General features: G+C 42.8%; 1 protein-coding gene across 7 annotated transcripts in view; it reads right to left on the minus strand.

The window, feature by feature from the left end:
* ZMIZ1 (zinc finger, MIZ-type containing 1) overlaps positions 1 to 17,657 on the minus strand; it is a 290,102-nt gene that overhangs the window by 17,406 nt on the left and 255,039 nt on the right. For 4 of the 7 annotated variants that reach the window (XM_014956236.1, XM_014956231.1, XM_014956237.1 and 1 more), the window contains 9 exons: positions 15,562 to 15,779; positions 13,970 to 14,168; positions 12,659 to 12,949; positions 10,328 to 10,510; positions 7,838 to 8,012; positions 6,371 to 6,557; positions 2,277 to 2,487; positions 970 to 1,075; positions 244 to 404 (listed from right to left, as the gene is read on the minus strand). In XM_014956236.1, coding sequence (XP_014811722.1) covers positions 244 to 404; positions 970 to 1,075; positions 2,277 to 2,487; positions 6,371 to 6,557; positions 7,838 to 8,012; positions 10,328 to 10,510; positions 12,659 to 12,949; positions 13,970 to 14,168; positions 15,562 to 15,779 — 1,731 coding nt within the window. The remainder of the gene's footprint in view (positions 1 to 243; positions 405 to 969; positions 1,076 to 2,276; positions 2,488 to 6,370; positions 6,558 to 7,837; positions 8,013 to 10,327; positions 10,511 to 12,658; positions 12,950 to 13,969; positions 14,169 to 15,561; positions 15,780 to 17,657) is intronic. The other 3 variants (XM_014956235.1, XM_014956232.1, XM_014956234.1) reach the window with 3 other exon arrangements.

A 17,657-nucleotide genomic window follows, 5' to 3' on the forward strand; every position in this document is an offset into this window, starting at 1 on the left:
GGAAAGGGAAATAAATACTGTATTAACTGAATTGGTTGGACAAAAACAAAACTGCTGTGAAAATAAGACTACTAGCACTGAAAACTAAACCAAATAGCTTACTTTCTCTCTCTCCATTAAACATATATATATATTTTCAGTAAATTATTTAGGTTGATGGACACAATGAAATCCCATTTCATTAGGCTCTCTCATACAATAACCAAGCTGAGGGGACACTGCCCGGCCACTGGCTCTACTCACCTGTACGTGCTTGCAGTCGTGACCCCTCGCCGGGAGCTGGATCCGCCGGAATGTGATGGGACACTTCAGAGACACTTTAATGGCAGTTTGCTCTACTCCATCTTCCCCGTTTAGTGTGGCGTTGCCAGAGGAAGCCGCTACGCTACTAAAGTTCCTCTTTACTGTTGAGGAAGAAGGGATGTGTTATGTGTGAGAAAAAGCAAGCGTACTGTAAATCCTCATGTAGAAATCTGAAAGACCAACACTTCGACCTTTAAGGGCCAATTTCATGGACAATTTATCCACATAGGTGTATTCTGTGTAATTTAGAACATTCTCCTGAACAGATAAACCATCACACACGCGCGATTCTGCTGTACCCTCAACCAAATAAAGTGCCATACAAGCACTTAAAGCAGTGCTAAATAAAGAAAGAATAATCTTTGTACAGGGGGCTTTTAGGTATGTCAAAAACAAATACAGGGGAAAAGCCAGAGATTCTCCTGGAACGGGAGAATCTTCATTAAGAACTAAGCTTGTGTCCTCTGTTCTTTGTTACCTCCACCCAAATAGCCCCAGGCATTTGAGGATACTGAGGATTTAACCTACACACATGATGTTCTGGAAATTCCTGGCAAGTGCAGCTTAAGGATTTTAATAATCAAGTAAATCTTATGTAGAAATAGCTTATCACAGCTGAACATGGGCATTCTGGAAAGTCATCACCCACACAAAATGAAAACTCACTCTTAGTGATACAATGTTCTGCTGGGAGGAGGCGTTTCTTTAGTAGACCTTGAAGTACGGAGCGGACTGAGGGCCGGTGTACCAACTGCAACACGAACAAGTGTGACTGAAAGAAAACGCATTTTGTTACCAGGAGAACCAAACACACGGGTAAATACGCGCTGAGCAGAGCTGCGTTCTTCCCCCGGACACGTGGCTGCCCCAAGAGCCTGATGCTTAAATATGAGAGCTGGTTCTGCTTTGCTGCGCACACGCGCTCCCTTAGGGATATCCTTCATGCTGTGCACTATGTTGTTCCGTGCTCCAGGAGCATAACGTATACAAGGGCTTCAAAAACAGCAAAGATTTTCTGCATTTTCTCCCTCCTTAGTATTCAGAATACATAGGGCTGACGTATCCATCTCTGACATCAGGGTTTATTTTTAAAACCCTGGATTCTCTGACACAGCCTAGCCTACCTGCCTGCCCTCAGACTACGCTGGAAGTTGCAAAAACGATTTCCTACTGATGTGTCTGGAACCAACTGAATCTTCTTCCCCAACACGGAGCTCACTGTGGATTCAGAGGAGGCTGCGCCTGCTCTTAGCCACCAGATAAATGACAGTCTGTGGAGAAGCATCAGTGTGAGGTAAAGCAAAATGGGTGGATGGCTTCTTGTCAAAGTGCCTCACACTGTGACCTTGGGAGAGGTAGCAGCTTGCTTTCTTGTCAGTGACAACAGAACAGTCAAAAGCTCAGACTGTGTGTCTGCAACGCTCCGCATTAAAAATACAGTACTTGTCCCCGAGAATACCTAAACCATGGAAATGGAGAAAGGGGAAAGCTGTGTGGTCTAGACTGCATCATGGAACATGAAAAGCTCTTTGAAAAATCATCACCACCACCACCGATTATGGTGTTGATGTTCCCATGTCAAACCAAACACCATTTAATACCCAAAGTAAATGAAATTAGTACTGAACAACAGTTTGCATCACAATAATCTACTTCTGCATTAATATACCTTAGCTGCCTTATTACACAGGCACACACCAAACAGGCAGGAGAACAAACTCCTTGCCACCCCTAGACCACGAGCGTTTTAAAGAGACATCAGAAGGGCACCACTACACTCTGCAATAATTCAGCAGCAAAAATTTCCATGTTAGCACTCTTGAGTGTGTCAACATCATCAAACAAGCACCTTACCAGAAAAATGGATGGAAAAAAAATGAGAGTAAGGCTCTTTCAGCTAAGGCAACATTTGCAAAATGTACTAAAGAGCAAAGTCAGCATCAGCAGCTGCACGGTGAGCTCAGTGTACTTACACAACAACATGCTGTGACTGTAATTTGAATCGTGTTTCTTCCCGGCTGACAGACGTGCTTTAGGTGCAGGGGTTTATGAGATGTCTTGTTGTCGCCACGTTCGATGGTAAGTGGGGTTGCATTAACGCTGACCTGGACTGAAGCTGGCCAGTTTGTGTTCATTTGTCTGTCTTCATGGTGGTAGCACTTGAACTGCAATTCCAAGTCAGACCTGTACAACAACCAATAAATCTTCCTTTAATTTTGCTTTCACATTGCAGAGGGAGGTCGTTTTGATGCTAGGAACGCTCTTTTTATCAATCAGATTGTTTTTCTAGAATTATTGCCAGTAAAGGATCTAAATATTTTCTTCATAAAAGCCCTTAACAGAAGCAAGTCATGATGAATTAACAATGCAATCATTGCACAAGGTTGTTACTATTTTATACTTATAAAGGACTTTCCAAGGGAACATCTCAAGCCACTGCAAACCCAGACCATGGAATGATCCTGCCTAAAGATAAATGTTAACATCAGGTAAGCACTTCCTGCGTGGCACAAGTTAAGAGCAAGAAAGTGACTTGCTGCAGCAGGTTGTGCTGCAAGACTGTGGATTCTTCATTACTTCAGAGCATTTAAAAAAGTATTTGAATGAACGTTTGTCAGACAAAATGCAGGTACAGCTAATCCTGCCTTGGAACAGGTAAATCAAATAAGATAAAACAAGCGCTGTATCTCACCCCCTGTGTCTCTGTGATTCCAAATTAATACAGCTGTGGATTAAACCTACCCAATTTAGACCTCCTTTCAGAGCATGAATTCCTCCCACCTCTCCAATAATAACTTCCACACACTATTTAGCTCCTCAAAAATTAGTTTTATAACACCTCCAAAAAAGGAAGAGGCTGAGATTAAGTTAATCACAAATTAAGTGGGTAGAGACTATGACTTCAGTTTCATACACGGATGTTAACCTTGTGTTAGGAATGAGTAATTTGGAAAAGAAATTTAAAAGAACGTGAAGAACTGAACTGAAATGTCAGGATTCTGCTGTTCACGACAGCAAAAGACAGCTGAATGTTTATCTTTTATGCTTGAAAAATCTAGGTGCTCATTTCTTCATCCTGCCTGAAGGAAGATATCTTTGTAAGATCCATGAGAAACAGCTCACTCAGGAGATCACCACCTTTATTGCCATTTTCCTTATTCAAACCCAGAGATTTCAACTCTGACTTAAGACCATCTTTTCTTGATTTCAAAACATCAAGATTTAGCACTGGCTAAAAACATTTAAAAAAAAACAAAAATGAAGCTACAGAATACAAATTACCTGACCTTTCAATATAATCCATCTATATTAAGTCTTTGCAGGCTTTTTCCCAGTGTTTTATTAACAATTTTTTGAAAGCTTTCTCTGCAAGATGCACTGGAGAGTCTCACCTCAGGAGAGAACACCGCAGTCACCCAAACCCAGAGGGAAGCAAGGCTTGGTACCTCTGACACAAACCCAAGCAGATGAAGCGTGTTCCTGAGGACCCGGGGCAGGCCTGCTGAGTGTCACAGAGCGGTGACAGAGCTCAGGAGACCCTCATGTTCCTAGCACGCAGTGTCTCCACCCTGGGATGCTATTAATAACCCAGCAGGGCTAAGGCTGAACCAGCTTCAGGAAGACATTTTCTCTGCCTTCCACCTTTCTGTTTCTCGTAACCATGAGAAGTTCCCAGTGGGGAGAAAAGCAGTTGCCCTGCTATTCATTATGTGTGTACACGTGAGAGGTTTTGCCCAATATTTTAACTGGCAGACAAATATTCAGAATTGGCTCGATTCCACCATTCTCTATAAAACTGAAATCCATCCACACATGTGACTAATTCATTTTTCTGGAATCCATCCAGCCCCGAGTTAAATGTGAAATGACTTCATTACAGGACCATCCGTTCTCCCCACTATTAACAAGCTTCTCAAAACAGCAGACCTGAGCACAGTTTACCTATGAGTCTTCATTAAAATAAGTTTAAATAAAGGCTATGTGTTTGGTGAGCTAGGGAAGAAAGAAAGAACAGATATTAAGAAACAGCCTCATGCCTCAGTGCAGCACTATAAATCTACTGAATGAGCCAGCACAATCCCCAGTAGTGATTACTTATTAATAAGAACCGGCAAATAACTGCCAAAACTCCCTCTGCTGCGAGTACTCCACGATAATGAAATGCAAGTAAGCAATAACTGACCTCAAAGTTAGGTGTTAATTATTGGATGTGGTCTGCCTGCAATCTCCCTCCCTTCCAGCCCCCAGGCTACCCCACAGGGCATTGTAGCAGCAAGGACTCCTGCATCCCACATCAAGCCTCAGCTCTAGAGCCAGAGTCCGTCCCTGGGGACACCTCTGCCCACCTCACACACCCCACACCATGAAAACACAAGTCTCAAGAGGATTCCAGTGAATGGGAGGAAGACCCTCACAGGGATAAAAAGCTGAAGCTACAAGTTATCACCCCCATTAAGGCCAGGGGGTGTGTGACCCGGGCTTGGGAATGAACTGAAAGTGAGGCAGGCGTAATGGAAAATGTGCTTAAGATGCTGCATTCTACCATCTCAGCTCCTACACCTGTGAAACTACCTCCACGCGAGGTCCTGAGCAACTAACCAGCCCCCCCAGTGCACAGGGACAGGCTCCAACAATGTTAGCAGCAGCCAGGATAAACACTGAGATACTTTCTGAGAAAAACAGAATGAGGAGACAAAATTATTCCATGGTATTTGAAAATATACACCAAAAAAATAAAGGCTTTGGTCTAAAGCCCCTCCATGAGCATGGTGGAATCGGGACATAACCTGGAATCACTCATGCAGAGCTACACGAAATGCAGGAAAGCACCACCCAGGAAAGCTGTTCCTGTGCTGGCAAGTAGTACCCACTGTAAGAGAAAACCAGAAATCTTTGTACGTGGAAAGTTATGCTCCGATAGTTCTGACCTGTCCTTACTTGTGGAGTCAAAGGAGAGGGGGAATTTAGGAAGTTAGTTTCTAAAGCTTGGAGGATTTAAGCACTTGTCTTTTCAAATGATTTTACCAACCCTTTAAATCAGGTCCTTCATTAGCGTGTTATTTTTCATCATCACGTATCTGCGTCATTTAATTTAAGCATGAACTGTAACAGCCCTGCACAGTTACTCCTGCAACTAACGACTCACAGGCCACAAAGCACCGAGGGCTTCAGAGTTTCCCAAATGGAAGTTTGTACTGGTGTTGGCTGCGCACACCCCACACCCGTTCCACCCAGAGCAGAGAGGATGGGAGGCAGCTGCAGTGATTTTTCAAACACCGCCTGCTGCATGTTGTCAGCGAGGACATGCAGCACAGAGCAGGAAGCATTTCAGAACGTGTTGTCTCTGGAAAGCGACAGGTATCACAGAATCACAGAATCGTAGTGGTTGGAAGGGACCTCAGAGATCATCGAGTCCAACCAACAAAAAAAACAACAAAAACAAACAAAAAAACCACACACAAACTACCACCCACCACCTAAACACACAACAACAACCACCAAACCAAAAACCATCACCCACCCACACAGCACCCCACCACAAACCAGTAATCTTGGGCACTAGAGCATGCCCTGAAGAACCATGTCTACATGTTTCTTAAATACCTCCAGGGATGGTGACTCCCCCCCCTCCCTGGGCAGCCCATTCCAATGCTGGATAACCCTTTCAGTAAAGAAATGTTTCCTAATATCCAACCTGAACTTCCCCTGGCGCAACTTGAAGCCATTACCCCTTGTCCTGACATCTGTAACTTGGAAGAAGAGACCGACCCCCGTCTCTCTACAGCCTCCTTTCAGGTACTTGTACAGAGCGATAAGGTCTCCCCTCAGTCTCCTCTTCCCCAGACTGAACAACCCCAGTTCCCTCAGCCTCTCCTCGTAAGACTTGTGCTCCAGTCCCCTCACCAGCTTTGTTGCCCTTTGTTGCCCTGTGAGATCAAAGGGCATTTTTCCTATCCAGGCTGCGATTTTTAAGGTGAAATTGATGGCGAACCTAACCGGAGTTCCCCTGGCACGGCACTCCCCTGTGACTGGGTGCGAGCCCTCCCCGCAGCAGGGCCCCGCTTACCTCCACATCAGTGTCTGGTGGACGGTTGGCCGCAGGTGGAAGACGTGGTTGCTGACGGCCAGGTTGTGCTCCAGCCGGAAGGGCTCCAGCACCACGCCGTCCCTCACGGGGAACGTCAGCCGCAGCTCGTCGTTGTGGTTGGCTGGGATCGGAGAGGGAGAGAAAGCGTGAACTTTCCCTTTAGCATCTGCGGTGCGATAATAACGTGGGTATTTATACAGAACGGCAACAAACGGCACAGTGATCTGCTACTGGCTCTAACTTAGAAGGTTCATACACACAAAAAAGAAAACTCACAACCACTGATAGTTGTCAGTAACCGATCTATCTAACTGATACCAGTGACAAGGCTCAAACTGACACCGATGGCAAATCTTCTGTTCTCCCACACTTAACATCAGGCCCTTAGCTTTCCGGCCCCAAACAGAAACCAGGCATGGCAAAAATTCCTGGTTTATATTACTGGATAGATTCTGTGTCCAGGCTTACTCTGCGGGCAGAAGACTGACAACAAATCTCTTAATTATGGCAAACTGTGATAATGCGTATTTTCCCTGCTTTGAACTGGGATCAACATTACCCAATTAGTTCCAACAGTTCCATCAGCTGAAGCTATCCAATGACCAAAGACACCGGTATCCAATTACTAGCTGATCTCATAAAATGAGGTTTTGTGGTAACTTACAGCTAATCTATGAAGATTGCCCAAATAATACCGCAGGCCACCTTCTTCTACTACATTTTTCAGCTACCCTGAACTCCAAACACCATCTGCAAACTGCTAATACAACAGCAGTTATTTTACAGAAAACATAAAGGCTCTCCCAGTTCCCTAGTAAATGATATCTCCTATTGTTCATTAGTCACTTCAAAACCTCAAATATCTTTTGCTCATATACAGCCAGAGAGATCTTATTATTCCTGCCCTGTTCCCAGCCAAATGCAGCTGTGATGTTGAGTGGCTTTGAAAGAAACATATATCAATTTTTGGCATTCTACTGAATATTCTTAAGAAGCCTGTATGGATCACAATAGAGACACCGCTATAAATATTCACTTCTTACACTGTTCTGCAGTGATGTTCAATGAATGGCTTTGCCCTTGAACGAAACAGACCACAATGAAGGTTCATACAGTAAACAAACCTACCAAGCACACGTAAAGCAACCCCAAAATCAAGTGTTTTATCCTCAGGAAGCACATCAAAGGAATATTTCAGGAGTAAAATCCTTGCAAGTTTAACCTGGAAGATCTTTTCTGATGCTCTGTGTTAGGAGGGGACAGCAATCTCTCTCTTTGCTGTCCACTGGCCCTAGTGAGCCCACACTGCGCACGCCACGGAGCACAATTAGCACTCAGAGCCTCCCCCAGAGCAGCAATCAGAGCTACCTTCCAGTCTCCGAAACGTATGTGGCAGAGAACAGAGGGACAATAAACAACTGTGGGGACATTCCATTTGCTACTCACTTGGAGGTGGTGGTAAAGCATTGATATTTGGTTTAATGTCAGGTGGGAATGGTGGTTTGACATCCTGGTTAGGTGACAGGTATGGAGGAATATTGCTCCCTGGAGTCATAGGTGGCGTGGGGTTTCCTGGAACAGGTGAATGAGGGTAATTTGCCACAGGTACAGGCCTTGATGGCTAGAAAATAAATAACATCACATTGTTATTGCAGTCTGAAAATCAGAACAATAAGCCTTGTGAACTGTACTGCTATCAAACACCAAAGAGTACAAACACCGTAGGGAGGCCCCTCTGTCTCCGGAAGGACAAGAAACCACAGGACGTCCCATGAGGCCTTCAGGGAAGAGGTAGAGTAGGAAAGCAAAGCAGGAACTGAAAGCAGCAGACCAGCCAGCTCAATTCAGGCAATGACTAGATACAAGCAAGGCTGCCAAGAGGCTTATCGCCTTCCTCTGAACACTCTCTTTCCAAAACCAACCAGCCATTCGCTTCAGTTTTTCCACACCACCCCAACCAACCCAGCCTTTGTATCTCTTTGGCTTCCTCCCAAAATAGCCCCAGTGCACAAAAGCCTACATGAAAAACAAAATCCAAAAGACATGCAATTAGAATGTCTCTGTCCCTTTTACTTCCATCTTCCCTTTCTTCCATCCCTGCCCAATTCATCTAGTCAGAATGAAAGCTCGGGGGGGCTCAGGGGATGGCTTTTATTCTGTGTACCTACAATTTGATTCTGTTGCTAGTTTGCCACTGAATAAGACAAACTAAGAGAAAAAGGATAGTTAAGTATAAATAGCAGCTGTAGTATTAAAAAAACATTGGTTCTGTTTCTTGCAATTAAAGGGATGGTTGCAGTCAACAGAATAAACCAAAAACAACGATGCAAAGGAAGCTGACATTAAACAAAACTGCAATTGTACGGTACTCTCTTGGAATAGCTCCTGTACGACAAGTGCACACACATGAGAGTGTCAGAAGATGAAAATCTTCACAGACAGCCAAAGTATCAGGACTTCAAATCTGATTCTGTATCTAAGTGCTGCGCTGCGAGCCTAGGACACTCCAAACTACATTAAAAGAGAGCAGCATTCTGACATCTTAAGCATTTATATTTCCAACCAACTTTTTTTTTTCCTTTAACACATACAGTTACTGTCTCCACAATCACTACAATCCAAAAGTTCCAGTCCTGTCTGTGCCAAGATGGAATTTTTCCCCTGGCCAGGACAGTCTCCCTTCTTAACAGGGTCTTGTGTTTTCTAACGGTCGATACTTTAATACAAAACAGGGGATGCATTAGAAAGACCATAGATTCTCTGTTAGAACTATCCTGTAAACAAAAAACTTAAACCCCATCTAAAATATACACATATAAAATGTTTTAAAAATACTATCACTTAAAATCTTCAGAAAGGTCTTCCGCTGTTATTTTAGCATAAGTGACTGCACTGGAATTACAGCAGTTGGGGATCTGTCTCCTCCTCGTGTTCTTCCCAGCAGTGTACTGCAAAAGCTGCCACAATGCAACAGGCATTCCTTTGGGTACCACACTGGACAGCTTGGTTGCATGTAGAACAGATGCTCTACAGTAAAAGAGTTTGGGGTTTTTTTTCCCCTCTTTTTTTCCAACCGTGTTTTCTGCGCGACTCACATTGGAACAATCCCATTCAACACCAGTGTGTAACTTAGACTATTTCAGCCTACACTAAAAATCAGAAGAATGTAGTCCAGAGACCTCAACAGCTAATGCTCTGAAAGCAGGTCAGACCATGGATGGTCCTCCCTGTTTTTATATTCGCTCAGTACCTGTGTGCAAAAGATCACTTTCGTGCTCACTTTAAACACGTAAAGTCTCAGCAGGCCCTCAGTACAAACTCAGTTTGGATAATACTAAGTGCTCAAGATGTATCCATAAAACAGGTTTTAGGCAACATTTTAACAATTCTAGTTATTGCCCAAAACAAGCAGCACAGAGGAGAAAGAAGGAGAAGAGGGGAGGGAGAGGTTGGAGAAAGTCACGCAAACTTCAGTTCAAAGATTAATTCTACAGCTGGAATGGCTTTTAAGTTTGGGCTGGCTTAATCCAACAGTGACCACTGTGGGTTTGAAACTGGGATGCTGCAATGTGGAACTTGTTCATTACAAATTTCCAAAGATATTTTTGCAGGGTGCTATGATTAGGTGAAAATATTACACCTGAATCCCATTAGGTACTTCTTTTCACATGCTATTTTTAAAGCGAAACCAACGTTTTCTTGTAAAAGCCTCTAATGAGCTGCAGCAACATTCAATTTTCTTTTTGAACTGCTCTGAAGTTACAATGCAACTTGGCTGATTGACTTGACTCTGTGATATTCAAAGCATTAGTAAAAACACTGTGCTTTTTTCTCTCTTTCCTTTAATTACATAAAAACAGTATCTGTGCAGTCATTAATATGACTTCACTCATAAATGTTTTCCGGAATGCAACAAGATAATCTAAAAATTCTTACCTTGTAATACTGCCCCATGTTGACCGTTGGAGGAGGGTACTGCCCTGTGTTTTGCTGGCTTGGCATCCTCTGTCCAGGATAGTTGGGAGACGTAAGGGGTCTTGGAGGGTTGGGAGTGGGGTATTGACCGGGCTGGTTTGGAAACTGGCTATTTGGTCCATACTGCTGGTTTCCATAATTCGGCTATTTCACGGCAGAGAGGAAAGAAGACAAAGATCTCATTCATGCAAGCAGTTGAACTGATTATTAGGGTACATTCAACAGTGGAATCAGAACAAACAAAAACCGCCTCCAGGTGAATGCTCCTCAACTTGGTGCCACTCCTGCCTAAACCAAGACGCTCTTGGCTGGAGGTGAATGCTCACTCAAAAGCAGAAAAGTCCCATAAATCCAAGTGGGTTAAGAATAACCCTGTACCTTAACACCCACAAAGGCTCAGCCTTGCAGCGCTGTCAAAGGGCACCATGTTTGAAGAAACCTGAATAACAACCAGATGCAACGTTGACAAAAATCTCTCTGTTTTTGCAAGTGCTACCAGTCCCATCCCTGGGGCTCCTTTTCCAGATCGAGAATGAAAGTACAAAAAGAAAAAGTAACATAAAAAAAAAAATCCTGAAATGGGCAGAGAACAGAAACTGTGTGGTCCATCTCTGTCTTCTCAACACAACTGCTACTCTGGCCCTGGGTGTTGAGCGAAACCCTAACAACTGAAGAGAAGCTATTACTAGTCAGAAACACCATGCTAGTGCTGGCTAGCACTGTGCTGCTGATTTGGAATCAAAGTCATGAAAACTGGAACTTCAAAGGTAATAAAATCTCACTTTGAAAAATTAACTAATTAATAAGAAATTTCCATAAATAAAGCTTTCAAAAATCAACAAGCAAGTAGTATCTATGGGATCTGCAGAATTCCAGATCAGCAAGCAGGTAACATTTAGGACACTGTTCAGTACTGACTTCTTGGGAACATGGTCATACTCACAATTAAAAAACCTGCTTCTGAAACAGCAAAAAGGGATTTACAGTCTTCCTTAAAATATGAAATCTGAAGAGAAAAATTAGCTGAACAAGCCACATTCTTTGTTTTCTTAATTGTAGAGTAAGTGGCAGTATTTACAGAGCGAAAAGCCTTCCCAGAGAAGAAACTCCTGCAAAAGCACAACACCTTTTTTGTATTTCTGATTATTTGTTTAATTTAAAAAAAAAAAAAAGTTTGCAGATCAGGAAAGAAAAGTAGCTCAATAACAAATGTTTGCTATATTTTCTGCATGCCATGGTACTCTTTGCTGTATGTTTTCTATAAACTCTTACTACCATTATTATAGTCAGGGCAGTATTATAATATTCAAAGCTCTACACCTGGAATTATTGCTGCTGTTGTAGTCTCAGTTTAATACAGAATTTTACCAGGAAATTATCTCTGAAGCTCATAACTGGTGGCTAGATTTGTGAAGATATTCAGGTGCATATAGATGCCAAGAGTTGGTGAGATTCTCAAAAGTATCTACTGCCCAATTCTCACCAATCTGAACAATAAAATGCATTGGTGATTTTTAAAATCCAAAAGCTCCTCTGTCTACGTCTTTGGTTGTCTAAATTTCTTTAAAATTTTGACCCTAAGTGTTTCGCCCAAGGTCATAATACACATCAATGGCAATGTAATTTTGCCTACAAAGCCACTCAGATCTCGTATAACAGCATGGGAACTTAGACAGAAATACCACACTCCAAATAAACTTATATTAGATAAATGCTGACACAGAGGGATTTGAGTTCAACATGATTTATATTCATCTCAGTGCCTATGAAAATCAGGCTTCAAGAAGTTTGGAAAGCAATTGGTCTTTAAAATAACGTTATTACTATTGGTGTTTATACAACGTATGCCCTGTATATTTTTAGAACAATAAAACCATCCAAAAAAAAAAAAATGCAGATCACATACATATTGGACTCAAATGAAGTATTTCACCTTCAACACCTCTTAAGTTGTCACGTTAAATAAATCCACTCCTGTGAAGGAAGTCTGCTTAAGGTCTATGAATTCACCATCCAGCATGAAGATCTCAAAGTGACATTTTGAGGGCTGAGCCAGTTTTGGACCTTTCTCGATTTTAATGATTGTCATCTTGACTAACGCAGCAAGGGCCAACCTGAACATTTTGGAAGCTACACAGGAAAAGGTGCTGCAGCTTGTATTTTAACAGCAACACTCCTACCACGGGGGCACAGCGATGTACCTCTTACAGGGATGCACACCACATGTTACCCAGCGCCTTGCAACTTTCAGTCAAAACAAAAGCGTACGCAAAATAGAACCGATTTCATTACCTCTCCTGGGTACGGTCTCTTAATGCCCTGTATAGGCAAAGACTGGGGCCGTGGGCCTGGGTAGGCCTGCTGGGGCATCCTCTGCCCATGGGTGCTGAAGGGACTCATCCCAGGAGGCCGAGGCTGGTTCATGCCCATGGGTGGCCCACTCATGCTGGAAGGCGTCATTCCCGCTCCCATGCTTGCAGGGTTCATGTTGCCTGGCATAGAAGCAGGGCCACGAGGACCAGGCTGGTTCATAAACTGGTTGTTGTAAGCCTGAGTTGGACCCATCTGGAAAGAGGAACAAACCTTCAACGGAAGAAGAAGAAAAAAAAAAAAGAATAAAATGCGACATGCATTTAAAATGGGAGGAGGGAGCTGAACATGCTTTTGGGGGAGGGAAGAAGGGGAGGATTTATGTCGCATTTTCCTTCAATGTTCTCCAGCGTTTGATGGGCGGTGATGTTATTTATAATAAAAATTCAATTGGAATTGTAGAAGGCATATGAGAGACGGACAGACATAAGTCTAAGGTGAGCAATTCAATCATTTAAATTGGCTAGTCTATTTCTGTAAGGTAGGGGGTTAGGAAGTTGGCTGGGTCAATACAGCACAACACTACGATTTCTAAGACATTGTGCTTCATTACACCACTCAGGATACGGGCCCATGTACTTCAAACCTCAGAAAGGTAAAAAAGCTAAGGAGGAAAAAAACCTCAATTGATCAAACCCTTGTTTATTTTAAGAAAAAATTATTACATGAAGTCATGACACGCTGGAGGCTATGGATCACCAGAAATGCATGTCTCGCATAGCTGTTCTCATAGACAACTTTATTAAAAAGCAAATCTCTTTTCTACTGTTGTTTCTGTGTTTGAACGGGAAAAAAAACCAACAACCAACTGTAGCTGGCAAAATAAACAATTACCCAAGCGGTACAAAACCTATTCCAAGATTCTGGAACGTTTCACCCGCTACTCAAATTTAGAGGTTTGCAGGGCTGGCAAAGGCAGCAATAAAATATCACATCAGATGCAGCCACAGATGCGTAATCTTCAAATTTTTTTTTTTTTAAGGGGCAATCTCCAAACAACAAAATACACTTAGGAAAGACTTACTGGGAAAAACATGGGAGAATGACTCATACCTATATACACACATTCCAGCATTTTTTCCATAAGCATTTATAACCATGCTCATGCACACAAAAAAAATAGTACAATAACAGAGTAGGCACCCTAATAAACAGGGGAGTAAGAAGGACAGCCCCAGTCCCTGTAACGGTCCAGATCAGGCAGGTATGTAGACATAAGGGTTACTCTCTTACCGGTCCATACTGGTTCATGTCCTTGTTCTGTGTTTCCTGAAGGGCTGCCACAGTGGCTGTGGCTGTAGCTGTTGCTGTAGCAGCAGCAGCCGCAACGGCAGCGGCGGCGGCGGCAGCAGCTGGCTGGGTGAAATCAGCCGGCGGCCTCGTGTGTGGGGGGATCCCCATTCCTGCAGGAGTATTGGGGCCTCCAGGGTAACTAACAGGGCAGAAAGGAGAGAAAGAAAGAGAGAGAGAATGAAGATGTGCCTGGTGGATTGTGTTTTGAACCTCGGTGTGATCCTCATGTGGAACTGTCCCAACCCATCAATGCCCAGCCAAAGCCAGCAGGACGGGCAGTGAGGTGCGCATGTGCGGCACGGGTGTTGCTCAGGTGCAACAGCCCTAGGGCTGCCTCTGGGATGGCAAGGCACCCTTGCTTTTGGGGCAGTGAACTGCTCTACAGCTCCGTAGCTTACTGCGAAGCTGAACTGCAATCCTGGAAGTTAATGCACGCTCCATTTCCCAGCAGCGCAGGGGCAGCATGAAGAGAGCTTCCTCCACTCCAGCACACTCATCTGCCTCACTGCTCAACGATGCCAAGTGTTGCCACCGTTGTAAACGCATTCCTCCCTGAACCTCAGCAGAAAAGCCAAGAGAGACCCAGCTCTACTGGATCCCACACAACGTATTTTGCATTTCCTACCTGGCTCTCCTATTGATCATAAGCTAAATTAAGCTAAACCATGCCTTCCCCGCTCCAAGACATGAACTATCTTTATAAATATGGGCCAGTGAACTATGCCCATTTTAGAGATGTTAATACAAAGCTAAACAAACTTTCTGACTTGTTCAAGGTCACTCAGTAGATCAGTGGCAGAGATGAAAGGAGAGAGAAGTTCCCCGCGTCCCAGGTTTACATTCTTCACACTAGACTGCCCACGCTAACAACCTTTCCAGCAGGCTTTGCAGAGGGACCATAAATAGTGGTTTCAGCTAAGTGCACTTTACCACCCTTGTTTACAAAGCATAGACACAGAAAGTCAAAATGTAACAAAACGCAGGCTATTAGTTTTGGTTTACTTCACTAATGCAGCATTTACTTCCCCAAAATAAATACACAGCTTGACCATCTCTCTTAACAAACATCTTCACCCCCAATTCTTTTCCAAATCCTGTGGTGGAATAAGTCTTTGGGCAGAAATATCCCACTCCACTGGATCCTACCTTGCCTAATGCTCAAGCTTGTTCCTCCATACGCACGTGGAAATTATACCATCAATACCTTTCACATCCTGGCCTTATTAAATGTTAATCATTCCTAAGCTTGTGGTCTGTTTAACAATCTCTCTTAATTAAAACTTTATTTTGGAGGTTTATTAGAGCTAATTGATTGACCTAAGCCATTTCCATTTACTGTGATGAATTTCATTGCAGTTTGGGTAGCTGATTTCCGAAGCTGTAAAAGCAGTATGCACTTTAGTTAACCAGCATAAAATAGCTACTGAGACTTTATATAATTAAAATAAGCCCATGACACTTCTGCCAGGTCACCAAAACAAGCTGCATCAACTACTTACATCCATCTTTCAGCTCACACAAATAAATCTTACCTGCCACCAAAGCCTCCACTTCCAGGATAATTGGGTCTCCCGTACATGCCCTGCTGGATGTAGGGCTGAGTGGAGCCTGCCTTGGTTGAAAATTGTTGCTGCTGCCCAGCAAACTGAGGGGAATTGATTCCAGGGTTGCTGGTAGTCATCCCAGAAGCCATGGGATTTCCTGCTGGGTTCATAGGGTTGTTAGCATTTGCCATTGGATTTCCCAGCACCTGTGAGTAGAAACATGAGAATAAAGGGCTGTACATCAAGCAAATTAAGTTGATTTGCTGCAATCAATAAATTACAGTATAACCCCCCTGTACTCTGAACTCGAATGAACATACACCTTGTTGATATCTAGGTGCACATTCCTGGTGATTTCTCCTTTTCTTTTGCCATTTCCAAACAAATAAGAGTTTCTGATCTCTAATTATCCTCCACGGGAGATTTTTAACTCAATGAAACCCAAACTAACACACTTATGAAAAAAGTTATGACAAAGACCTCCTAGAACCACGCTCTGTAGCTGACAAATTAATCCAATTAAGAGAAAGTACATGCTTTATCTTTTTATTGATGTAAAACTTCGAAATAACTTGCAACTGCTCAGTCTCCCTGCCATGCTGCACAGGGAACTACAGATGCAAAAACTGAGACAGAACATATTTCAGTGGCTGAACCCATTCTTGAATCTAACCCTCTCTGAAGCATACAGAAATCTGTCGGTTGTTTTTATTGCTTCTTAGAAAAGAGTCCTCTGTTTTGTTTTTAAAATGACTCGGTTTTCTTGTTTGAAACATTATTTTTTTCAGTTGAACCAAAATTGCTAAGGTTTCCATTGAGATGCAAGTATGGCTGCATGGAAATCTATCTCCTACTTGGGAAGAAATTTAGTGGTCACGATTTTTGCAGAAGACGGAGTCATCAGCTCTGGGAATTTCTGAAAGGGAAATGATGGGCCTGGCTCATTCGTTTCCCTCAGGAGCATGAAGACTTACGGGAAACCCTGCCATTCATTTCAATCTGCTCTCAACAGCTACAACCAGGCTTAACGTTCCAGAGTTTTACCCTCCCCTTGCAGTGATTCTGAAGAAGCATTTTCTTCTTTATACCAATGCACTTTTTTTCTTTTATCACACATTCCCCTCAATTATCATGAAGAGTTCAAGTTACACCACAGTGTTATGATAACACAAAACTCTGAAGTCTTTTTTTTTTTTCTTTTTTTCTTTCTTTTCCTTTTTAAGTGTGAAAGACTTTCACAAGAAACTATATTTCCATTTTCTGGCCAATGTATAGACCTACCTGTTTACTCAGGTGTTTCTTTCCCAGATGGGATACATTTTCATTTAAGGTGTTAAAAAGTAACCACCAATAACAGATGATGTTATAGATCCTGTAACTGTTTCCTCTATTTTTTGAAGAAAAATTTTGCCACGACCAGTACTTACTGCCACGTGAGTAAATGACTTGGCCCCTGAATTATTTCTTTTTCAAAGGGCTCAATCCATAACAATTTTGGTTTTAATTTTCTGACCAAAATTATTATAATAATAATAAAAAAATCCACAGAAAATTTTGTATGGGATTCAACATCACTTGATTTGAAAAATGCAGAAAATACAAGTTAGATTTATGCACCGTTTGCACTCATTAAAGATGGCGATGTGTTTACAGCACTTCATCCACGCTGTAAGAAAAGGCTAAACTGCCTGATAACTTGATTTGTGCCACTTTCCTTGGAGAGCACGCTATCACTAATAATTGGCGTCTCCTTCATTAAAGCTGCCTTTTCTATAGCATAATTCAATATACATTGCAGCAGAAAAAGAGAGGTAAGGGTGGAGAGAACCAAATGAAAATGCAGCAAGCGTGGCTCTCACCTGGGAGCCAGGAGCTCATGCTTTTGCTCCAATGCATATTGAAATATTTTTGCAGAGTAAGACAGCATTAGGAGGAGAGGTTGAGAAGAGCACAGCCTATAGCTGGTAGTTACCACCCCAGCACGGGGGTAGACTTGGCACTGGATTTCACCAGCCCACCAGTATGACACAACCCTGGGTAAAATCAACAGTCACTGTGAATCTTGCTAGAAATTTTATTTTTAA

Source organism: Calidris pugnax, unplaced genomic scaffold (genome assembly GCF_001431845.1).
Source record: "Calidris pugnax isolate Ruff unplaced genomic scaffold, ASM143184v1 scaffold196, whole genome shotgun sequence".
NCBI classification, from domain to species: Eukaryota; Metazoa; Chordata; class Aves; order Charadriiformes; family Scolopacidae; genus Calidris; species Calidris pugnax.